The following is a 25,394-nucleotide window of genomic DNA, read 5'->3' as shown; positions in this document are numbered from 1 at the left end:
GGAAATAAGAGCAGTCCTGATGCAGTTAGGAAATTATTGCTGTTTTTAAGCATTCACCCTCTGGAGGGGATAGCAGAAGACATGAAAGAGTTCTGGAGCTACAGTTCATTTAATGAACAGGAATGCAGGCTTTCTCTGCTAATTGTAAATCTGATGAAGAGGTGAAGTAAAAGCCCACAATTCTGTTTCTTTAAAGATCTCTTGGTTGGCTTTATTCATTGGACAAAGACTTACTTTTTTAAAAGAATTGTACCCAACGCGGGTGGCGCTGTGGGTAAAAGCCTCAGCGTCTAGGGCTTGCCGATCGAAAGGTCGGCGGTTCGAATCCCCGCGGCGGGGTGCGCTCCCGCTGCTCGGTCCCAGCGCCTGCCAACCTAGCAGTTCGAAAGCACCCCCGGGTGCAAGTAGATAAATAGGGACCGCTTACTGGCGGGAAGGTAAACGGCGTTTCCATGTGCTGCTCTGGTGCCGGTTCGCCGGAGCAGCTTCGTCACGCTGGCCACATGACCCGGAAGTGTCTGCGGACAGCGCTGGCCCCCGGCCTCTTGAGTGAGATGGGCGCACCAACCCCAGAGTCTGTCAAGACTGGCCCGTACGGGCAGGGGTACCTTTACCTTTTTAAGCTATACTCTGAGTAGATCAATGCACTTAGTTTGTCAAGTCATTGCTTTCAGTAGGTCTGATCTACATGTGACTTAGCTGGATATAAAACATAACATTTAACTACAGATTATGTTGCTTGGTGTTATGTATGTATCTAAACCAGGAGGAGCCAGTGTGAAGTTCTTCAGGTGTTGTTGGACTACAATTCCCATCATCCATAGCTAACATAGCCAATGGTCATGGATGATGGAAGCTGTAGTCCAAGAACATTTGGAGGGTGTTACACCGGCTAACCTTAATTAAACTAAAAGCAACCAGATTGTCTAGCTGGTTTGGTGCAGATGTATGGTTTCCTGAGCTCTTAACCATGATTAGGAAATCAGGACACGACTCAGGCTCATGTATCTCTGCTCTCTTGTGAACCCCCACTCCCCGCTTCTCTTGCCCACACTAAGCTGCCCTAAGTGGAATACTAACCATACTTGGCTGAAAGCAGATGTCAAATTCTAATTTAGAACTATGGTTTTTTCTAACTCAGGGCAGGTGTGACACTAATCATCATCATCAACATCTTCAGGGCAGTTTCCCTACCTCTCCATACTTTGCTTTTAAACTCTCAGTAAAGCCTAACTAAATATAGATTTCACTGGCCCAGTTCACACGTAACACCAAGCCAAACCACAATTTAGCGACCTCTTCAGGCGGAAATCATGACCACTTTGTTCTTCCTCTGGTCTTGCTATTGTTGTGCTGCTGCAAGCTAAACTATGGTTTGGGCTTGGTGCGTTGTCTGAACATGGACTCGTGGTTTGTCTCCTCCAGACAAACCATAAGCCATTAGAAAGAAGCCTTGGCTACAGCTTGTGGACTGTCTGAAGATGCTGAGATTTTGGCTTGAGGCAAATATTACCATACAAGCCTTTATGTGCTTGGCCTCAGACACACCCACCTCCGCTCCCATTCTTTTTACTTATTTGTAGCATAGCTCAGGAACAATGCTGCCTCAATCAACTGGAAGAGCTGCGTTGCACAGCAGGAATAGCGATTGCTAGCAAGCATGAAGACTGTGATTCCAATGAAGGCAATACTACCTGTGAAGACAAAGTCATTAAGGTGAGATTTCAGAGTTGCCATTATTTGATATCAACCGTTTGCCTTGAATTATGGCTCAGAATTTAACCTCTCAGGCACAGCATTGTATTCAAGCCTCCTGGAGTCTAGCTTTCCACAGTGTTACTGAAACCTGGCATTCTGGGGATCATATCAGCTCCTCAGTAAGAAGACTGGTAGGAGGAGGCAGCTTGCCCTTTATTATATTATACCTATATTATACTATATTATATTATATTTAATATATTCATATTTGTATTTATTCCCCTATAGTGTGTAGCATTTAGGTTGGGTGTGCCCTAAGGCACCCGGCCAGTACCCCACATTAGATGAATGGTGTGTTCTAAAGCATTGTAATTCTTAAGTTTTCCTATATACTTCCACCTACAACATTGTTTGAGTCAACAAGCAAGAGCTCTCTTGTGGCAACTCCTTAATGTACCGTTAGCACAATGTTTGCTTCTCGACGCTGCTGGTGATTGCTAATTGGCAATATCACCCATTGTTGAGATTACAAAGCTTTATGCTGCTCTTTCTTATATTGGAACTAAATATTATGGCTGATGTGTGGCAGCTACCCAAAATAACCTTCCCTGTGTCCCAGAATTGGTTCTAGGGCGTGAAATAGATTAATGCACCAACGTGGGTGAAACTAAGCAGGTCTGAATCTGGTCAAGAGCCAGATGGGAGACTACTTTGGTGCCCATCACAGAACAAAGGCAAGATTTAAATGTAATAAATGAAAATAATTGGGATCCTCAGCACATCGAGAGTTTCCCCTGTAGTGAGACGCACCAGCTGGTGGTGAAGGTGGGGAAAATCTTGTTGCATTGACATCTCAGCATGAGTATCCATGGATGTTGAGGAGGTTAGAGGAGTGGTAAAGGGCTGCTGTTATTTCAGTGCTTCGTCAGAGCCTAACTTACAACTTGTCCACCAGCCACAGCCATCTTTGGGGGTGGGGATAGCACAGCTGGATACAGCCGACAAGCATACTAGTCATTTATATTATTTATCTCTACTGTCCATCAAAATGGGATTAGCCATTTCTCCCCTATTGTGTTTATATGAAGATTTATTTTTTAAAGTCATAGTTAAGATCTGTTCTTGTATATGTATTAAGTGGGCATCAAAGAAGCAAAAATAATGTATGGAGTATGAGAGCAAAAATATTCTTTAGGGAACCACTGGACTGAGAGCAACATATAGGCCTTTGGTAATGTATGAAATATGCCACAGGATGACTTTTGGTTATCTGTGAAATATATGTTGGGAATAGCAAGGAGAGACAAGAAGGCCTTCCTAAACGAGCAATGCAAAGAAATAGAGGAAAACAATAGAATGGGAAAAAACAGAGATCTGTTCAAGAAAATTGGAGATATGAAAGGAACATTTCGTACAAAAATTACCATAATAAAGGAGAAAAGTGGTAAGGACCTAACAGAAGCAGAAGACATCAAGAAGAGGTGGCAAGAATACACAGAGGAACTATACCAGAAAGAAATGGATGTCTCGTATACCCCAGGTAGTGTGGTTGCTGACCTTGAGCCAGACATCCTGGAGAGTGAAGTCAAATGGGCCTTAGAAAGCACTGCTAATAACAAGGCCAGTGGAAGTGATGATATTCCAGCTGAACTATTTAAAATTTTAAAAGATGATGCTGTTAAGGTGCTACACTCAATATGCCAGCAAATTTGGAAAACTCAGCAGTGACCAGAGGATTGGAGAAGATCGGTCTACATCCCAGTCCCCAAGAAGGGCAGTGCCAAAGAATGCTCCAAGTACCGCACAATTGCACTCATTTCACACGCTAGCAAGGTTATGCTTAAAATTCTACAAGGAAGGCTCAAGCAGTATGTGGACTGAGAACTCCCAGAAGTGCAAGCTGGATTTCGAAGGGGCAGAGGAACCAGAGACCAAATTGCAAACATGTGCTGGATTATGGAGAAAGCTAGAGAGTTCCAGAAAGACATCTACTTCTGCTTCATTGACTATGCAAAATCCTTTGACTGTGTCGACCACAGCAAACTATGGCAAGTTCTCAAAGAAATGGGAGTGCCTGATCACCTCATCTGTCTCCTGAGAAATCTCTATGTGGGACAAGAAGCTACAGTTAGAACTGGATATGGAACAACTGATTGGTTCAAAATTGGGAAAGGAGTACGGCAAGGCTGCATATTGTCTCCCTGCTTATTTAACTTATATGCAGAATTCATCATGCGAAAGGCTGGGCTGGATGAATCCCAAGCCGGAATTAAGATCGCCGGAAGAAATATCAACAACCTCAGATATGCAGATGATACAACCTTGATGGCAGAAAGTGAAGAGGAATTAAAGAACCTTTTAATGAGGGTGAAAGAGGAGAGCGCAAAATATGGTCTGAAGCTCAACATCAAAAAAACGAAGATCATGGCCACTGGGCCCATCACCTCCTGGCAAATAGAAGGGGAAGAAATGGAGGCAGTGAGAGATTTTACTTTCTTGGGCTCCATGATCACTGCAGATGGTGACAGCAGTCACGAAATTAAAAGACGCCTGCTCCTTGGGAGAAAGGCGATGGCAAACCTAGACAGCATCTTAAAAAGCAGAGACATCACCTTGCCAGCAAAGGTCCATATAGTTAAAGCCATGGTTTTCTCAGTAGTGATGTATGGAAGTGAGAGCTGGACCATAAAGAAGGCTGATCGCCGAAGAATTGATGCTTTTGAATTATGGTGCTGGAGGAGACTCTTGAGAGTCCCATGGACTGCAAGAAGATCAAACCTCTCCATTCTGAAGGAAATCAGCCCTGAGTGGTCACTGGAAGGACAGATCATGAAGCTGAGGCTCCAGTACTTTGGCTACCTCATGAGAAGAGAAGACTCCTTGGAAAAGACCCTGATGTTGGGAAAGTTTGAAGGCACAAGGAGAAGGGGACGACAGAGGACGAGATGGTGGGACAGTGTTCTCGAAGCCACAAACATGAGTCTGACCAAACTGCGGGAGGCAGTGGAAGACAGGAGTGCCTGGCGTGCTCTGGTCCATGGGGTCACGAAGAGTTGGACACGAATAAACGACTAAACAACAACAATGTTGGAAAATGTACTACAAATTATTCTTATTGTATTACATTACATCACAGCTTCTTTCAATTTCCCCAGAGACCCCCCAAAATACATTATGAGAACTTATCCGTATAGAAATATTTTAAAAATAAATACATGATGTGATGAACACCAGGGGAGGGGAGGAGGACTGAGGGAAAGAGGAGAGGACATGGTTTAGAGTAGCATCCAACCTGAGGGGCCACTGTGCTGCAAAAAGGAACCTGAATGTGGCTGCTAATACAATACTATAAAGCTCATTGATAATGTCTGTATTGCGTTTTGGCAGAAATGTTGTTATTGCTGCTTTATGGGGAAGGTGGCCCAAAAGCAAGGGAACAGCTGTGAGCAGAGCCTCCTGATGGGATACCAGTGTGGTTTGGTCTTCCGAGCTTGCTGTGTTGAGGGGCAAGAAAACTCTGACACGTTAATTGTTGATGATCCTAACAAAGAACTAGGTAAGTTACACCCCCCTCCAGCACAACTTTATTTTTGAAATACATAGAGGGGAATTGTTTCAGATTAAGTTCAGTTCAGAACTAATGAGATTAAATGAGATTGTGCTAGGAATTCACCATGTGCAGAAATGGTTGATGTCTCAGAGCTGGGGTTTTGAAGTTGTCTACCTTCAGGGAACACCTTCCAAATCAGCTTGTCTTGCTTGGGCATTTCCACATATCCTCTGTGCATGGCAAGTGTTTTAGGGGCAGATCCTGGCCTAGTTTACACACCTGAGTACATACTTAGCTCACCTGAAGGAGTGGCCAGTTATGAGGCTTCATCATTGCCTCACTTTCTGCTGATGCACACACCAAAGAGAAGACAGTGTTGGGGACTCCAGCATCACCCCTGAACAGTGCATTGAAAGCTACTGCCCTAGAGGAGCCATTCTTGTAAAACTCAGTGCAATGCGCAATGGACCTTGTGAGGGAGGTATGTATCCATAGCTGCCCAATGACATTGTGGATGGTTATATACCAAGACCACGGTCACCACTTCCTTCTTCATGGATAACCTCACCAAGGGAAGGGCTTCCACATGCATGCCAAGTAAGCACATCACCCTTGTGAACACATCTGGAATCAATTAGCTTGAAAGCAGCATCTTGAAAATGAGCATGAATGATTCTGGGTTAAGAAAAAATACATTTTCTGCAAACAGGTTCATGTCGACACAGCCTTAGTGGGCAGCAAACTGCCACTTCTGTGGTTACTCTATGAAATATCTGTGTGTTCCTAAACAACACCTTCAAAAGTTGCTTGATCAGGTTGCTGCTGTTGGTGTGGTTCACAACTGCACTAGCCATCGGTCAGTGTTTTGTTTCACTCTCTGCCAATAGCTGGAGTTTCAGTGTGCTACAGCAATGCTGAAAGAAGTAAAAAAGCTCCCCTTTTATCTAAATCTTTAACAACTCCATGTTCTAGGTAATCCTTAACCATTACGAGGCTTGCATTGCCATGTGGCATCCCAATCTCCCGCCCTTAAATCTCATGAGATGCCAGAGAAACAAAAAGAACATGAAGTGCTAGTGGTCAAAGTTACCTCACAAAATGTTGTTTTTGTTACTGTTTTGTTACTCTCCTTGCCTAGCCTCTACAGACACTTAATTCAGAACCATTCAGTCCATTTGTGAGAAAGGAGCATACAGAGTGGGAAAAAACAAAACAAAACAAATCTATTTTTTAAACATTATAACTCAAATAACTCTGTTACTAAATAACTCTGTTGATGTTCAACAATACTTACTGAGTCTGCTTTTGGAGTCATTTTAACTTCAGTTGCATCTGCAAATATTTAGAAGCGACCTGTGTGGTTGAGGTTCATGGCAATTCTCAGTCAAGGACCTGTTTGATGACCCCTTGTCTTTGTTTAATTCTCAGTCAAAGACATTTAGACAACGCCTTTCCTGAGACAGCATGTAATGAGTTAGCCTCAGCAACTAAAAATCTAGGCCAGACAGCAGTTGAGGAACTAACAACCACATATACAAAACCCTGGATGGAATAGGACTACAGATAACATTCTCACTCTGAGGCAGATTTGACCTAAATCCAACTATCTTGGGAGGTACCCTTAAAAAGCATCTCTACGAGAAAATGTCTAGCAGGAGTCACTGTGTGGTAATTGACCTGTTACAAATGGTCATATAAACCTCAGATTTAAAACAGAGTCATAAACAAGACTTCGTACATCAAGATCTAGTCCAAATAACAGGACAAAGGGCCATTTTATTTTAGCAGGCTTGACCTTTCTGTCTCACTCTCCTGATGTTTGGCTTTTTTCTCCCTTGAGATGCAGCATCACCAGTGGAAGTTGATAATGAGGATCATTACCTTAATGACCGCTGCAGAGGTAATTTACTAATTTGGGGGGAGGGCTGAGAGAGAGAAGCTGTTTGTCAGACCAGCTTGTGAGTTTGTGACTGAATCTGTTCAGAGGCCTCCTAGCTCAATGAGAAACCACTACAATCATAGAATCGTAGAGTTGAAGGGACCACAAGGGTCATCTCGTCTAACCCCTGCAATGCAGAAATATTTTGCCCAACATGGGGCGCGAACCCATGAGCCTGAGATAAGGGGTGTCTTGCTTTATTGACTGAGCCACCCCAGCTCTACTGCATTTGTCCATATTGCATAGTTTGCTCTTAATACTAATGTCACTCTCAAGCCTTTAGTCGGGTACCCTGTAAAATTAATATTGTCTACCATGTTTTGGTTGAGTGGGCTGTGTAGAAGGCACATTACAAGTCCTCCACAGCAGCTTAGCTCTATTTTGTTGGCAATGCATGCAGACTGCTAGCTATCGTCAGTGTTGCCATTTCATGTGCACTGCATTGCAGGGGGTTGGACTAGATGATCCTTGGTGTCCCAACTCTACAATTCGATGAATTCATGAATGATGGCAACCATCCCATTCACAGATCCCTCTTTCCATTTTGGGCTTACCTTGACTGAACAATGCAAGTTTAGGATACACATAATAGTGGAAACACAGAGTATTCTGTTCTGGTTTTGAACCACTAATTTGTAGTTAATTGTTTGCTTTCTCCAAAAGAAATTAAGGAAGATACAATACTGTTAAAGGGCAAATGCTTGATGCTGGTCTTTGGGTTTCTTAATGACGAACTTTAAAAGAACTAGCTATCTTCTGCTGTTGTCCTTCTCAGGAGGTGGCCCTTGCACCCAGCAATGCAGGGACTCCGGCTCAAGTGTTCTCTGCTCTTGCTTCATGGGCTACCAGCTTCAGCCTGATGGCTTCACTTGCGAAGGTAAAGAAAGGTTGCCGTTTGCTTTTCTTTTATAGTTTTGTCCTTTATTTAGAGAAATAACTCTGGCTATGTGTCTCCTGCTGTTCAAGTACTCAAAGTAAGCTTGCGGAGTAAATCAAGAGAGGAACAGAACATAAGAGTGAGTTTGTGCACACATTGTATCACTGTGTTTAGGGCAGCACTAAAGCCTTGTTCTTGGTGAAGCAGAAAGCCTGTATATCTCAGCGATACCACTTCAGTATGCAGGTGTGAACTACCTCCAGTGAGTGCTCCTTCATAAAAGAGCAATCGTGCACAGAGAACACTCGCTGGGAAAGTGATGCTGCAACACTTCTTGCTGCCATTTAGTTTTCTATATGCAGCAGTGTGTGTGTGTGTGTGTGTGTGTGTGTGTGTGTGTGTGTGTGTGTTGAAAAATACTCTCCTACTGCCTGGGGTACTTCATCCTAGCCAGTGGCGTAGCGTGGGTTGTCAGCACCCGGGGCAAGGCAAGTAATTTGTGCCCCCTAACCCGTGGATTTGCGCCCCCTAACCCTAACCCCCAGATGTTGCGCCCGGTGCGCCCGGCCCCCCCTGCACCCCCCACGCTACGCCACTGATCCTAGCTACAGGTTATTAGATTAGTAAGAGTACGACCCACGAGGGGCTTTAGATGCTGCAGGGAAGAACAGACAGTGCAGGTGCCTTATCCTTCCTCTCTCTCCCTAAAGCCATTAGGTTTGAAGTCATGGCTTTAGAGAGAGAGTTTGGAGCTGCGCAGGGACAACCTATTACTTCAAGGGGGATTCTTTCCATGCTGCATTTCTTGCAGCCCACCTTCCTTCAAGGAACTTGGTTTTTTTGAAAATAGGGAACCAGTGACTGGTCCAAGGTAGCTCAGTAATAGTCGTAGCTGAGTAAGGATTTGAACCCAGGTCTCCTAAATTCCCACCTATTACACTAAGAAGTGGAGAATACTGCCCAGAATAGAAATGACGTGCACACACACAACACATACAGTGAAGAATCAGCTAGTGGCCCCTTTTCTTCATCCCTTATTTGTCTCACCTTATATCTCTGTGTAGAAGCTAATTTCCCCTGCTCCTTTCGGTGTTGTGTAGCTTTCTCTGGCTGCTGCAGGAGCTTTCAGAATTTCTCATGGCTTGCCTGCTCTCACATGGCAAATGTAACATGTGACCAAGATAGGCAGACCCAAATCCCTGAAAGCTAACTTGGCATAGGATTAGGCTGAATAGGAGGCTAATATATGCACTGGGGGTGCAGGGTGTCAGGACTGCAGCAAACATGAATTGAAATGGATCAGAAAAATCTTTGGCACTAGGGACAGAAAGAATATTACATCATCATCATCATCATCATCATCCCATCTTTTCCCTAGAACCGGGACTCAAGGCATATTACAAAAACTGAATCAACATGGATTAAACACCGAAAGCTAAAAACATATATAAGATAATTGTTTAAAAGCTAATTAAACTATTATTACATACTGGGTATAACTGAGTTCCGTTATATGCACTGGGTCTTTTGCAGTTGACTAATGAGATGCAGATTTTCAACTGAATAGGAGGAAATAGGCAACTTGCACATTTATGAAAGGATAAGAGGGATAAAAGAATAAACTTTTAGTTAAGATTGAGTTCAGACAAACTGTGGCTCAGTTATTTTGGTTAGCTTTCTTAGCTCTGGGAAAGCAGAAATCATTATGTTGTGCATTTTCTTGCTCCGACCACCGCCACCAGCGCCACCAGCATCAGCCAGGGCTGTGCAGCGCATGCAGGCAGTAGGGAATCCACAGGATGGGATGTTGTGGCATGAGGTGTATTTTGCTGAGGATTAGTATCAGTGTGTGGAATTTGATTCTTTTCCTCTGAAGAAACTGCCATGAGATTGGCAGGAGGTCAGCAGAGCTGGGGAAACTGGAGGGACATAAAGTGTATCTAACCAAAAAGGAGAAGAATGACTCTCTTTGTCAAGTTTAGTTTTGCTTTCCTTCCCTCTTTCTTTTGTGAATATTACATGAGAAATAAGTTTTTGTTACTTTGAGAGTCTAATCATACACACTGCTTACTTCCCGAACACCAGCGAGCATTCTCTGACTTCCTGATGGTCGTATGGTATGGCAAAGTTGCCGTTTCACATATTTCCCCCTTGATTATTTCTAGATATGAATGAATGCCTTACCAACCCTTGTGCCATTGGACAAATTTGTATCAATACAGCAGGATCTTTCCGCTGTCAGCGGGAGACCAGCTGTGGGACTGGTTATGAACTGACGGAGAACAACCTTTGCAAAGGTATGTTTCAGACTTCTCACAAGAGAGACAGGTGGTTGCTGTAGTTCTTAGCCACTACTAATGTATCCTGTTCTCTTGAAATTTGCTGTGTTAGGCCCAGTTCACACATAATGCAGGAAGCTTGTTTGCCACATGTACACTAGTGTTTGCCGTAGTATATGCTACAAAGCGGGACACCTTTTCTCATGCTGGGCTCTGAAATTAGAAGCCCACCCAGCTGAGGTGAAAATGAATTTGGGGAGCATTTTCAGAGTAGCGAAGGCAGGATAAGCCCTCCTACCGTTAGTCCTTAAAAGTGTAGCCCTTTGCCAGCTTGATTCCTGTTATAGTGACTAATGTGGCTTTGGCACCACATGTTTGCTGCTATAACACCTAGTTCTACCTTAATCCTGCAGTGTGGTTATACCTTTAGAATAATAATTTAAAAACCCACATTTGGTCTGATTTGCTTAAATGTTGCTTGTGTCTGAAGCATGACAAGATGGCTCTGCAAGACCTTACGCTAACAAATTCTTTCTTTTGTGATGTACCAGATATTGACGAGTGTGAGACTGATACTCATAACTGCCTCCCCGATTTTATCTGTCAGAATACTCCAGGATCCTTCCGTTGCCGACCCAAGCAACAGTGCAGGAGCGGCTTTATACAAGATGCACTGGGCAACTGTATTGGTAAGGCATGTTGCGCCTGAAAGCCAGTACCATTGAACTGCATGTCATTCCTGAGAGGCTAGCTGCTGTTACAGCTGCCCCACTATTGCCACTGGGAAATTTCCTCTGTTTATGCTGTCCCTGCCTATGCTTTGTCTTTTCAAGGGAGCATGCTCAGTTAAGATTTTAAGGTTGGTGTTCAGCTCTTAAAAGTTTCCCTTTTAATTTAATGTTTGTACTGTTGTAGATATCAATGAATGCTTGAGTGCGAACGCACCTTGTCCTCCTGGACAGACTTGCATCAACACGGATGGGTCTTACGCTTGCCAGAGGAATGTGCCAAACTGTGGGCGAGGCTACCATCTAAACGAAGAAGGCACAAGATGTGTAGGTTAGTACAAAAGGTCCATTTAATCCGGCATCCTTCCTCCTGGAGAGATGCCCCTGGAGAGGTGAGGCATGGTGACAGCCACCCTGCCATTGGTGCTCCCTGGTATATTGCCTCTGGACAGAAGCTCAGTTCCGCTGTTGATGTACCTGTTCACAAACAGCCACCTAAGCCGGAAGCCACTACTGCAACCTGTGGGTGTTGCATGAAAAAGTACTTAAATGTCCATTACATAAAGAAGTGATGCTCACACCCTCCTTTTTGTTTTGTTTCCTTTTAAAAATTGCCATATTTTAGAATAGAGCTGAGCCACAACAGTCTTTTTAATGTCATTTTCACTTCTGCTATTTTCCAAGAGATTTTTTTGCTAAAAAATCTTGAGTGCTATATAACATTCCTAAATAAATATTTAGGACCCCAAAGGCTGTTTTATAAAACTCTAAGGAGCTGTGTAATACCTACCCAAGTGATTGCCCCACAGGGCAGAGCTCAAAGGAGCTTCGGAACCGTGGGAGCAAAAGTGCTGTGAAATACAGGGCCATCCAGACAGAGCAGGGTTCCATGGTATGTGCTGTCTCTCTCAGCCCAAGAGTTATTAGTGGCCGTGCACCGATCTCCAGCCCTGCCTACAATTAGTAGGCTGGAAGCTCTGCCTAAGATTTGGTTCTGTGTTCTTGGAGAGTTTCCAGCCCAAGGATTGCATAGTCCCCCTTGATCCTCAGGTTTCTCTGAGCAGTACTCAGTGGACCCATGGATCAGGTAGTAGACAGATCTTTGGAGTCTTGAAAACCTGGCATCTTAAGAATAAGCTTAAGAATAAGCTTAAGAATAAGACAGTAAGAGCTGTTCGACAGTGGAATTTGCTGCCAAGGAGTGTGGTGGAGTCTCCTTCTTTGGAGGTCTTTAAGCAGAGGCTTGACAACCATATGTCAGGAGTGCTCTGATGGTGTTTCCTGCTTGGCAGGGGATTGGACTCGAGGGCCCTTGTGGTCTCTTCCAACTCTATGATTCTATGATTCTAAGCTTTTTGCATTGCAATTTGCATGGCCTTGTCCGCCTGTAGTGCCCAGGACTTGGACAAAATGCAGAGAAAGGCTTTGGATTTTTTTGCAGGTTTGCTTGACTGTTCAACAAAAAGTTTCTTCAGCGTACTCACTTCAACATAAATGGAAATTTTGCTGCATTATAGAATGTTTCCTTGGGTGTGTAATCAACATTAATATTTGCAAAGGAATCAACACAGTAAAGCAATTAAATGCCAAGTTACAATAGCTCAGAACAGGTCAAGAACAGTCCCAAAATCTAAAAGTTATTTCTAGCAGCCACTTAACATTCCAAAGACCAAAAGACCTCCAAGTGTTTTTGCAGATCACTTTAAAAAGGATAGAGAACTGGCCAAGGCAGCATTTGTCAGCAAAGGTTCCCCTAGGTGGCATGGCAGCATCAAGAATGCCCTAGACCACATAAACACCCACTGTGCTCCAAGGACACTCTTGGCATGACTGGTCTATGTACAGTTGTGAGATGAGTTGGGAAACCCATGCACTCCATCCGCAAACCTGTGTGTAGATTCTCTGAACCAGAGCCCTTTTGTTTTTTCTTACTTTGTCATGTTATGCTTTCACCTCAAATTGTTTTTCTAACCCTTCTGTATTACAAGATGTGGACGAGTGTTTGCCACCGAATCAGCCTTGCGGAGAGGGCCACACTTGTGCCAATTCCCCTGGAAGCTACCGCTGTGAATGCCGAGCTGGCTACTATTTTGAGGGAATCAGTAGAACCTGCGCTGGTAAGTGACAGGACATGCATTGGCTCATGCCCTTCCTTTAGTTCAGCCATCTAAACCTTAAAAAAAAAGATAAATCAGTAGTATTCTGCTTTATTTGGGTATTCCTATGCCACACTTCACCACGAAGTCACAGGAAGGCATACACCACTTTAAAACACACCACTACATGTTTCTAAGAACAGTTGAAATAGCATTACAAAGTAAACAACAGCATAAACAAAAATAACAGAAATAACATAGAATAGCAATGGAGACAACGCCATCACCATCACCATCAACAATACATTTTTTTATTTATACCCCACCCATCTGGCTGGGTTTCCTCAGCCACTCTGGGCAGCTTACAGCACATATAAAACATAGTAAAACATCAAACATTAAAAACCTCCTGATGCAGGGCTGCCTTCTAATAGTTGTGTAGCTCTTTATGTCCTTGACATCTGATGGGAGGGTGTTCCACAGGGAGGACACCACACTGCCGAGAAGGCCCTCTGCCTGTTTCCTTGTAACTTCACTTCTCGCAGTGAGGGAACCAGCAGAAGACGCTTGGAGCTATATCTCTGTGTTCAGTGGGGGTAGAGACGCTCCTTCAGGTATACTGGGCTGAGGCCATTTAGGGCTTCAAAGGTCAGCACCAATGCTTTGAAATGTACTCGGAAACATACTGGGAGCCAGTGAAGATCCTGGCTCTGATATTAGAATACAACTTTTCAGCAGCTACCACACTGACTTGCTACAATATAAAACAAATTCCTTCCAGTAGCACCTTAAAGACCAACTAAGTCAGTTCTTGGTATGAGCTTTCGTGTGCATGCACACTTCTTCAGATACCATGCACACGAAAGCTCATACCAAGAACTGACTTAGTTGGTCTTTAAGGTGCTACTGGAAGGAATTTGTTTTGTTTTGACTATGGCAGACCAACACGGCTACCTATCTGTAATTGCTACAATATGAATAAGGTCTAAGGTAGAATAATGTGCTCAAGCCAAAGTTATAGTGAAGTGTGAATCATTCAGAAATTGACTAAAATGTTTTTGTGAACTCTCTGATTTATATGCTTTTCTTGAAATCTTCAGAATGACATGTTTATTTCCGTAGATATTAATGAATGCCGACGATACCCTGGTCACCTATGTGCTCACAAATGTGAAAACACGGCTGGCTCTTATTACTGCAGCTGTACGATGGGCTTCAAACTTTCAACTGACGGGCGGTCATGTGAAGGTAACATTGACAGTGCAGTCGTAAAGGACTAAGTAAAAATAGACTGTTAATAGATGAAAGGAGGAAAGGTAAAGCTACATTATATTAAGATAAATTATAGGATAAAAATTGGGAAAGATGGAAAGGATTTGCTGAAATAGCAAACTGAACTAGAATACAAAAAAGGGAGGTGCGAGGAGGTCAAGGAAACAAGCAAATGAAAGATGTTATGGGAAGGCTCGTTGTGTTTTTTAAATTGTTTATATTTTTCTGTTTTTCTGTTTTTTATAATTATTTTTTTTCTTTTTTCTATTATTTTTTTTTCTATATTGTGATGTGTTGTTTAGTTTTTGTTTAACTTGGTGTTCTCTCTTTTTCTTTTTGTAACCTTTAAAACCTTAATAAATATTATTTTTTTAAAAAAAAAAAGACAGTGCAATCGTATCCTTGCCTACCGCAAAGTACATTCCATTGGGTTCAGTAGAGCTTACTCCTGGGCATGTGTTCAGCAGGGTTTCCCAAATGTCTGAGTTTATTGGTCTCTTCATGAGGTTATCAGCAACCCCAAACCAAATTCATAGGAGTGTAGATAAAGTTAAGTCAAGAAATATTGATATATAATCAGCATTTATTATTAGTCAAGTCACCATTACTAGGAATCATAAAATACAAAATGTAAGGAATACTGTTGGATTGTGGAATAACCTTATTAAATACAGAAGTTCCTCACTGTTAAAGGATGCACACTCTGTACATGCCCACACCCTTTATTTCTGAGGCTCATAATTTCTAATTAATTTTATCACACTGTATCTTGTAAGCTGCTTTGCCCACCCTTTCCCCCCTTTTGACCCCTAACTCTTTATTCACTCCCCTGCACAACCTCATTGACCTCAGGGGATTAATACTGACCACCTTGGGAAATTCTGGTGTGGTTTATAGAATTGCAGCCCTATAGTGTGAGTGTGAAGGAATGGTTAGACTATCAGGCCAGGACTGGAGTGACCTAGATTCAAGCAATGAAACTTGCTTAGCCATGAAGCTCACTAGATGACCTTGGGCCAATCACTGGATCTCAGACTAGCCCACCTCCCAGGTTTGTTGTGAGGGTAAAAATGGATGAGGCATTTTGTGGTGTCTTGAACTCCCTGGATGAAAGCCAGGATATGAAAGGAATGGAATTAAATTAATTCAGCTGCTCAACAATTCATATGGTTGCTGACAAATAAGGTAAAAAATATTGCTTTGCATTAATGCATTTTTGTTGGTTTCAGACTTGAATGAATGTGAAAGTAATCCCTGCAGCCAGGAGTGTGCTAATGTATATGGTTCTTATCAGTGCTACTGTCGTCGGGGCTACCAGCTGAGTGACATAGATGGCATCACCTGTGAAGGTGGGTAGCAATCTTTATGCACACGGCTCATATTAACTTATGGAAGCTGCACTGTTCTAATGAAGACCATTGGTCCATCTATCCCAATGAGACTGGCAGCAGCTCCCCAAGGGTTCAGGCAGGAGAGTCTTCTGTGGAGGCCTCACTCCCTCACGTGGGCACTTGAAGAACATAGGAAGAGTCATGCTGGATCAGGCCATAGGCCCCTCTAGTCCAACATCCTGCTGTCATAGTGACCAGCCAGATGCCATGGGAAGCCTGCAAGCAGGTCTACAAGACCAGAACATCCCTCTCCCGAATTTGGGATACTCAGCAGCTGGTACTGAGAGGCATACTGCCTCTGACACGGGAGAGAGAACCTATCTGCCAGGGCCAGTAGTCATGGATTTGTCTGATTCTCTTTTAAAGCCATCCAGTAATGGGAGTGAATTCCAGTTTCTGCTATTCTTCCAGAAGTGTTCTCCTAGAAACTGCTGAAGCTAGCTGAATTGATTACCTTGGAATTTTGAGGGGAGCGGGGAGCAGGACTGTTTCCATGGAAGTCTAAGATCCAATTTACCCATCGTTTAGTTAGGTAAAATGTAATGTGTACTCAAGCGTTATATCATCCATTCTGTAGAGGCGTAAGAGTTGAGCAACAAGGCAGTAAACAGTCTCTCGTGTACTTGCTAATTGGTGAATATGCTTTTCAGATATTGATGAATGTGCCTTGCCCACTGGAGGACATATCTGTGCCTATCGATGCATTAATGTTCCGGGGAGTTTTCAGTGTACTTGCCCCTCCTCCGGTTACAAAGTGGCCCCCAATGCACGAAACTGTCAAGGTATGTTTAAAGCATAATGATGTGCAAGTGTGACATTCATAAGAAAGAAGCTTGTGGTCTAGAGAAGGCAGAATTCTTTTGTCATGTTCTGTTACAAAGAAATAACTTCTTGATCGAATGCATTTGACAACACATTTGACAAATCATTCCCAAAGTTCGTTCTCAAAATGCTTCTTCACTGGCCTTCTGAATTCAGAAATTTCTTGTCTTCTTCTTAAGGGTATATCAAAACTGGCAGGGTTTTTTTGTGTATGACTAATGCACAATGTTGTTATAACGATGAGAAGCTTGGTGCAGTTCAGCTTGAGATCTGTCCCTCTTTGGAGGGAGCGGGTTAAAGATGTTAAATAGCACAACAAATCTAAGATGTTTGTATTATCCCTGTTGTGTAGGGCTTCCATATCCAGACAGAAAAGTTGTTGAGGGGGGGAAATGCTGTTTTTGAGCTATTTTTAAGGAAAAGCGGCACTGTTGACATAGGCTGCCATACGTTCAGATTTCACCCAACATTCCCCCAATTTCCTCCTGGACACTGCTACTGGCTGCAGTATTCCACATATGTCTGGGGAAATCTGTATGATGTAGGGCAACCCTACCATTGTGGATGATCACTGCGGAATAATCTCAGACTGCTTGACCACCCTGCTTGTATTTCTTTTTCTTTCCGCCTCCACTCTCACCTATATTTAAACTGGCAGCTAAAGAGAGCCTTTCTTGCATCTAGTCTATGGAAGTTTATGCCCTATCTCTCTGATAGGCTAGCTTTCTAGGTGGAGGGTTGTCCAGTCTTGTGTGAAGTAGTCCAGCTGAGGCACAAAGCAAACTTCATCATTGCCAAATCTATACCCTCACAATAAGCAATCTCTGTCCTCCTCTCCTGCTTTTACAGATATTGATGAGTGTGTTACAGAAACACATAGCTGCTCATACAATGAGACCTGCTTTAATATTCAGGGTGGTTTTCGCTGCCTTTCATTGGAATGCCCAGAAAATTATCGCAAATCTGGAGATACGTAAGTACATTTCTTTCTTTCATTAGGCAACCTGTACTAGTCCCCATCATCATCATCAAAGTGAGGAAAGAAAGAAAAGAAAAAAATGCAAATAAAACTAAAAATACAATAAGAAAAAAGATATAATGTGATACACTGAATACAGTGGTGCCCCGCAAGACGAATGCCTCGCAAGACGGAAAACTCGCTAGACGAAAGAATTTTCCGTTTTGGAGGTGCTTCGCAAAACGAATTTCCTATGGGCTTGCTTCGCAAGACGAGAATGTCTTGCGAGTTCCTGCGGGGTTTTTCCCCTCCCCCCCCTTTTTCTAAGCCGCTAAGACGCTTATCCACTTATCCGCTAAGCCGCTAATAGCGCTAATCCGCTAAGACCTCAATGGGCTTGCTTCGCAAGACGAAAAAACCGCTAGACGAAGAGAATCGCGGAACGGATTCTTTTTGTCTTGCGAGGCACCACTGTATAAACAAGTACACTTCCATACATAGATACATAAGTAATGTTATTGTCCTAACATATATATGATTATTAATCATCTACTATATTCTGTATAAACTCATTCCAAATATCAATATATTCATCCCAACAAAGTCTGCATCTATAAGCAACCCGTTCATATGTTGTGAGTGTTGTCATGTTTGCAGTCCTTTGGATAAGGGGATCATATCGCTATTCTTCCAGGCACTTCTACATGGCAGTTTATCTGCTCATACATGGCTACATGGCACAGTCCACATCAAAATGATATACCATATTATTGGCCATAGTTAGGGCACGTAGAATCCATTTTCATCGTCTGATTGTTACAATACAATAGGCATATAATTCAGAAAAATACACGAGGAGGCTGAATTCTATATGTATACTGCTTTAAGGACTAAATTACATGTATCAGATGCAGCCCAGCAGCAATATCTGCAGCTCCAATGTCTTGTAATAGCCTTGTCTGGACCGCTGGCTTTCTCAGCTTCTGAGACACCAGAGATATTTGAACAATTGAACAAACTTTTTGAAACTAAAAAACAGTGATCACTAGAACAGAAATTTGTTACTAACAAATAAGTTTGATATGAAGATTTTAAAAAATGATTAGAATAAAGAATTGGGTTTTCCAATATTACCTAGACAATGTGAAAGTGTTTTAGCTTCTGTAGCAAAGGTATTGATGGATTTTAAATTATGACTTATACAACAGTGCTAGTACCAAACCTGACCAACTAAGCCACACAATGAGAGCCTCCCTTTATGTTCCCACTGATGAATGAATCATAGAATCATAGAATCATAGAATCATAGAGTTGGAAGAGACCACAAGGGCCATTGAGTCCAACCCCCTGCCAAGCAGGAAACGCCATCAGAGCACTCCTGACATATGATTGTCAAGCCTCTGCTTAAAGACCTCCAAAGAAGGAGACTCCACCACACTCCTTGGCAGCAAATTCCACTGTCAAACAGCTCTTACTGTCAGGAAGCTCTTCCTAATGTTTAGGTGGAATCTTCTTTCTTGTAGTTTGGAACCATTGCTCTGTGTCCGCTTCTCTGGAGCAGCAGAAAACAACCTTTCTCCCTCCTCTATGTGACATCCTTTTATATATTTGAACATGGCTATCATATCACCCCTTAACCTCCTCTGTCGTGGTAGTGAATTCTGTAGCTTAACAGCATGCTTCTTAAAATGAGATAAAATTGCAATCCTGGGTCATAGACTGGCATGAGAAACAATGGATATGAAGATGACATATGTAAGCCATCTGTTATACCTGCCGAAGTATGCTTTTGCCAGTATAATATACTTGTCTGATTGTAGCTGCCTGCTTCTAAACATTTAATTCAAAAGCTGTTTGCTAAGAAAAGGTTAACAATGATTGGTATTGAGAGAGTTTAAAGTAAGCAAGGCATGAGAGTGATACACAAACTCTTCATTTCTTGCCCACTAGGAAAACCCTGGGACTGGTTATGTATAGAATGTACTCAGATTTATTCAATGAGCTCTGCCAGTTGTGTGGTGCAGTTCATTGAGTGAAGGCGTGCAGCACCCTGGCTGCATGGAAGAGACAACGAGTTGAGGTGGAATGCCCAAAGTCAAGCAAACAACTAGAAAGTTACTGCACAGCACAAAGCCCTGAACCACTGGATCCAAAGTCCCCGTGGATCCCCTGAGGGGCCTGATCCATGTGCCTTTCACCTAAGCCAACCTGGAGCTGGCATAGTGAAAGCAATGCAAACTAAGGTTACCAGACGCCCCTGGATTTACAAATCTGTCCCCTGACAAAATCCATGGATTTAGAAGGAAGTAAAGTGTCCCTGGATTCATTGAAAAAAATCTGGTAACCTTAATGCAAACGCATGTTCTAATCTTCCACCCTGGCTAATGCAAGCCTGCAGGGTTTTCAGGGGGGCTCCATATTCACCCCTCTCTCACCTGAATTTCATAGGCTTTGCCTAGGCTCTGTATTAGCTTCAGTTGCCCTCAGTGCAGAGACGCCAGCTGGCGAGTACAATTGGGGGCAAGGCCTGAGGCGGAGCTGAATGGAGAGGCTGCGCGGCTTCAATGGCCAGCAGCTCCTCCTCCTCTGCCTCCTGGAGCCCCCACTGGGGGGAGGCTGCTTTGACCCTCCTGACCCTCCACAGTAGGCGGGGAGGAGCTGGCCACTGGAGCCGCACTGTGCTTTGCCTCTGCCATTTTGGACATAGGGCCCCCCGACCCTCACCTCCAAAATATTTGGGGGACCCAAAAGGGCTCTGCCCCCAGGAGTTGGCGCCCCTGCTCCAGTGACTCACATACCTCAGTCTGATTGGCCAAGTCACGTAATGGTTGAGGGGAAGAAGGCATTCAGTTTGAGATAAGAAAGACGCTGAGAGCGGCAGCCGTCAGGGATGCTGAGAGGCCAATTACGAAATGTTGTAGGAATGCCTGACCCAAAGGAGGGCAGCCCTTGATGTGTGCATGTGACTGGAGCAGGGGGCCACAGCACTAATACAATTGCTTCCTTCTGCACCACCGAAAATGTCAGGAGAAGCATGTGGGGGTTTGAGGGGGGTGTATGGAAAATTTGTGGAACTTGCCTGCCATTTCTGATTACTATGGTTGTAGAGAGACAAATGAGGTAAGTTTATCTAAAGATGACATTGGCACTGTGGTCTAAACCACTGAGCCTCTTGGGCTTGCTGATCGGCAGGTCGGTGGTTCAAATCCCCTTAACAGGGTGAGCTCCCGTTGCTCTGTCCCAGCTCCTGCCAACCTAGCAGTTCAAAAGCACGTCAAAGTGCAAGCAGATAAATAGGTACCGCTCCGGCGGGAAGGTAAACGGCATTTCTGTGCACTCTGGTTTCTGTCACTGTGTCCCGCTGCACCAGAAGCAGTTTAGTCTGGAAAGCTGTCTGTGGACAAACGCCGGCTCCCTCGGCCTGAAAGTGAGATGAGCACTGCAACCCCAGTCGCCTTTGACTGGACTTAACCATCCAGGGGTCTTTTATCTTTACCTTACCTTTTATACTATTTTCTGTTCCTCATAAGACTTCAAGGTAATTAATACACCTCAGTGGTCTGCCATTCAAAAACTCTCAGTGGTCTGCCATTCAAAAACTGACACAGCTCACAAACAATAAACTTCAACAGTGCTAAATTTGTGCTCTCTCTAAAGAACAAGGAATTTGGCATTTTTTGTTAATTTTTGTTCTTTATAAATGACCCAATATTTAACATTAAAAAAAACAAACATTCATGCTCTGTGGCTTGGAATCAAGTCAAGTATAATCATTGATTGTGGGGTGGGGGGGAGGGAGTGGTTTTTTTTAAAAAAAATCAACCCCAAATGGTAAGCTAAATGATCAGAAATGAAACCCAAGAGTATTTTTTTGCACTAACATTTATTTTTCAGATTTCTGTGACTAACACTACAACACAAGGCTGACGAGGTTGCAAAGAGCTCTTTAGAACTATTCATAGCTGTCAACATTTCCCTTTTTTAAAGGAAAATTCCCTTATTCTGAATAGGATTCCTTACAAGAAAAGGGAAAAGTTGACAGCTATGGAACTACAGTGGTACCTCGGGTTACATACGCTTTAGGTTACATACGCTTCAGGTTACAGACTCCGCTAACCCAGAAATAGTACCTCGGGTTAAGAACTTTGCTTCAGGATGAGAACAGAAATCATAGGAGGCCCCATTAGCTAAAGTGGTGCTTCAGGTTAAGAACAGTTTCAGGTTAAGAACGGACCTCCAGAATGAATTAAGTACTTAACCCGAGGTACCACTGTATTGTGATGCATGAAATCCTTTTCTGCCTTTTTAGCTCAGCATTTGTTTCCTCCTCTTGGAAAACATCTACAGTGACACCTACAGACAACCCATGGAATAGCAGCATGCTAGGCAGATCCCTAGGAGAATGTTGTGGGTTTGGATTCACCTCAGGCGCTTTAGTGTGCTGGGCCCCAGTATTGAGGTTACATGTCCCCACGGCACACTTTGCCTCTGCCCATGCAAGCCAGAGGCCAGATTGGTCTTTCAGTGCTAGCCGCTTATAGTCATTATGGTGGACGACCTAGGCCTGAACTTTTGGTCTGCCAGATCTCTTTGTGGCTACAGGATGGAATCATTAGCACACATTTAAGTAAACCCACAATGAAGTGTGTGGTGAATATATGGGGTACCAAACAATAAGATAAGGAGATTGATGATTTCTAAACAATTCTAATTCGCCACAGGCAAATCTGCTTCCAACAATATATTTCAGAATCAGCAGAATTTCATTCTACATTTCCCACTATTTTTGCTTTCCAGCATTATTCTAAATCACAGGAAAAGGACAGCATGGGGCGTATTCAGAAATATGGCATGGGGATTCCCAGAAGCATCTGCATTGCATGGTCCCATCACCAAAGTCTAAGTACATGGGCAAAGAAGAGGGGAGATTTGCTTAAAAGCAGAATCATTTGAGCTATTTCACAGTCGCAATGAGGATTGCTACCCAGTACTCTGGGAGTTAATCACTATACACGGGGGGTGGGAGTGGGGAGAGGTGGACAGAAGCTGCCCCATAAGCTATACATTTTATAGTTGTGTTTTTAAAAATTGTATCATGTTCTCGCAGTGCTGTCAAGGCAGTTTTATTTTCCCAAAAATATTGCCCAATCTTAGGCCTCCATAAGCAGTCCACCATTTGACCTGGAAGAAAGCCCTCTCTCTCATTCTATGGCCTGATTCTCATTGGAGTGGCAAACAGGATTTGTGGCCATATGACTTCAGAATGCACGACTGAATGTTCCTCTATGCGGAAAAAAAGAGAAATTCCTTCACATACAAATCTAGCATGTGAGGGGGGATGATAGATAGCCTATAACACTAAGCTTTGGTGTCTAGCTTTATATGCAGATTGATTTGTTATTTTCTTATTGGGAAGCTGAGATTCAAGTATGTCTGACATGGTACAGCCCAGACCCAGGTTGATTCCCGCAAGTAGAATTAAGTGCGTAGGGCTAGTCAGCAGTTGCTCTGTGGTGAGGAAAAGACATCAGTCTTCCAGGTAATTCACTATGTAATATAATATTTGTATCTGTTTCCTGAAAGTGAGAGTGTGGCTGCAGATGTGGGGAGACCTGCACCTATGCTTCATCCTTGGGGGCATGGGCGTAGCCGGGGGGGGGCAGGAAGGGGCAGCTGCCCCCCCAAATCAATTAAAATATATAGCTAACTGAAGTTCTGCACCCCTAACAAAAGGTCTGCTCCCCCCAACAAAATGCCTGCCCCCCCTAACAAAAATCCTGGCTACGCCCATGCTTGGGGGTTTCCCGAATTGAAGACTCTTTTGCTTTTCTCCAAATACCTGATAAGACATACTCTCGATTTACCTGTGGAATGAAGGAAAGGGGGCTGCAGTCAAGGAAAATGGAACACCCCACTTCAGAAGACATTGAGATGGGAGGGGCTCTGCATACCCCAATGAGGGATTTTCAAAGTTAGCCTGGAGCCATTGGAACTTGGCTCCCTCTGCCCTGCTGATTAGGCTACGCCAGCTCTGTTGCGTAAAACTCTGCCACTGAGCTATGATTCCTCCTTCGCTTCATGGGCCAGTAGGTTACAAGTCAAGATACGCTTGGCTTCTCTGCTTTCCTTTCCTTTCCTCCTTATGGAATGGTTGCTAATCCTCCTCCCTTGTCTTTTCACTTTTCTTGCAGTCGTTGCGACCGCTTGCCTTGTCATGAAAATATGGAATGCCAGAGCCTGCCCTTGAGAATAACTTCTTATCACCTCTCTTTTCCTACCAACATTCAAGTTCCCATTGATATTTTCCGCATGGGCCCCACCAGTGCTGTCCCAGGGGATAAAATTCAGCTCTCCATCATCAGCGGGAATGAGGAGGGCTTTTTCACTACCAAAAAAGTCAGCAGCCACAGCCACGTAGTGTCCATGCAGCAGCCGATCACAGAGCCCAGAGATCTTCTTCTGACGATTCAGATGCAGCTCTTCCGCCACGGAACTGTCACCACCTTCATAGCCAAGCTGTTTGTCTTTGTCTCTGCGCAGCTTTGATTCCTTGCATGCTGGCACCCATTGCAGTTTCTCCCCCGCTCCCCTTCTCTCTCTTTTGACACTGGTTCCCTTCTTACCATTTAAAAAAATAAAGTTTGAGTGGTAAATCACTTCCTGCATGCTGTGCATTTGCATTTTATTTGTCACCACTCATTTTGCCATATCATTTTTAACATTCCAGTTTTCCTGTTTACTTCTCATTTTGATGAGCTCTGCCTATAAGTCAGCTTTTGCTGATAGATGCTGAAGACAGGGATAGCATCTATCAACAAGCAGTTGGGGTGGCGTCAGGGGTGGGGGGCTCAGATCCTGCATGCCCAACTCCCTGTATATCCCCTTTTAGTGGGGCACTTTCGCTGCTTTCTGCTGTAACAGCCAAGCCACAAGCAAAGGGCTATTTCATTCTCCATCAGCAGTGTAGTCTGGTTTTCTGGCACATGTATGCCAGGGGGGTGGGGCAGGGTGTGTGGGTAGGTGAACAGAGTCCACCACGCTGGACGAGGCAAAGTGAGGGTGAGACTAGGACTGAAGGCTGCATGACTTGCATCCTTCTCACACTGCCCTACCAGCCCTGCACTGCTTTGGGAGGCTGGGATCGCAGTCATTCAGATCAGATTCCAGCCTTGCAAAGCGCTGCAGGGCTGGCAGGATGGCAAGAGGAGCCAAATGCGCAGTGCCCCCTTAAAAAGGTGCCTGGGTCCATTGCCCTGGCAGCCCCCCCCCCACTTTGCCCTTGTTCTCCATGCACCCATGGGAAAAGCAACGATTCTCTCTTGTATTTAACCACTTCAGCACCAACGAAGACATAGGCAAAGAGCTCTTAGCCACACTGTTCCTCAGCCAGTTTCCCAAGGCACAGGCAAAGGAGATTGAGTTGCTAGGGCATGGGGCTTGTGTGCTCTCTCTCTCTCTCTCTCTCTCTCTCTCTCTCTCTCTGTGTAAACTTTACCAGTGTCTCATCCTGGGTGGGAGGATGCCAGTTGGCAAATCCAGCATTGCTGACCTTTCAGTCTTTACTAAGCTGAAAATGAGTTGTTGACTTTGACTGTAAGTCAGGACTGGAGAAGTTCAGAAGTGTGTGTCATTTCTAGATTGAGTGGACTTGTTAAGTGCACCCCATAAATAACAATTAGGGATCTATTTTCACAGAAAGAATCAGGTGTGGGAACTATAGTTAAAATGCCGTAGGGCAATCCAGGGTTCATCATGGCACATACAGGAGTGTTAAAGGCTTCCAT

At 43.8% G+C, this 25,394-nt stretch overlaps 1 protein-coding gene across 2 annotated transcripts in view; it reads left to right on the top strand.

Annotated features, from left to right (window-relative positions):
- The window catches only part of FBLN1 (fibulin 1), a gene marked incomplete at both ends in the record, with an annotated part of 57,149 nt that overhangs the window by 8,941 nt on the left and 22,814 nt on the right, over positions 1-25,394 (top strand). Inside the window, 13 exons of one of the 2 annotated variants that reach the window (XM_081861357.1) lie at positions 1,584-1,716; positions 5,086-5,254; positions 7,089-7,148; positions 7,963-8,064; positions 10,230-10,361; positions 10,895-11,032; positions 11,259-11,402; positions 13,060-13,188; positions 14,290-14,415; positions 15,669-15,788; positions 16,481-16,612; positions 17,502-17,625; positions 23,802-24,267. In XM_081861357.1, coding sequence (XP_081717483.1) covers positions 1,584-1,716; positions 5,086-5,254; positions 7,089-7,148; positions 7,963-8,064; positions 10,230-10,361; positions 10,895-11,032; positions 11,259-11,402; positions 13,060-13,188; positions 14,290-14,415; positions 15,669-15,788; positions 16,481-16,612; positions 17,502-17,625; positions 23,802-24,156 — 1,864 coding nt within the window. Of the gene's footprint in view, positions 1-1,583; positions 1,717-5,085; positions 5,255-7,088; positions 7,149-7,962; positions 8,065-10,229; positions 10,362-10,894; positions 11,033-11,258; positions 11,403-13,059; positions 13,189-14,289; positions 14,416-15,668; positions 15,789-16,480; positions 16,613-17,501; positions 17,626-23,801; positions 24,268-25,394 lie in introns of those variants that run through there. The other variant, XM_081861356.1, reaches the window with a different exon arrangement.

Source organism: Podarcis erhardii, assembly GCF_964252035.2.
Source record: "Podarcis erhardii genome assembly, chromosome: 5".
Classification (NCBI taxonomy): domain Eukaryota; kingdom Metazoa; phylum Chordata; class Lepidosauria; order Squamata; family Lacertidae; genus Podarcis; species Podarcis erhardii.
This window is presented reverse-complemented; position numbering and strand designations above follow the sequence as displayed.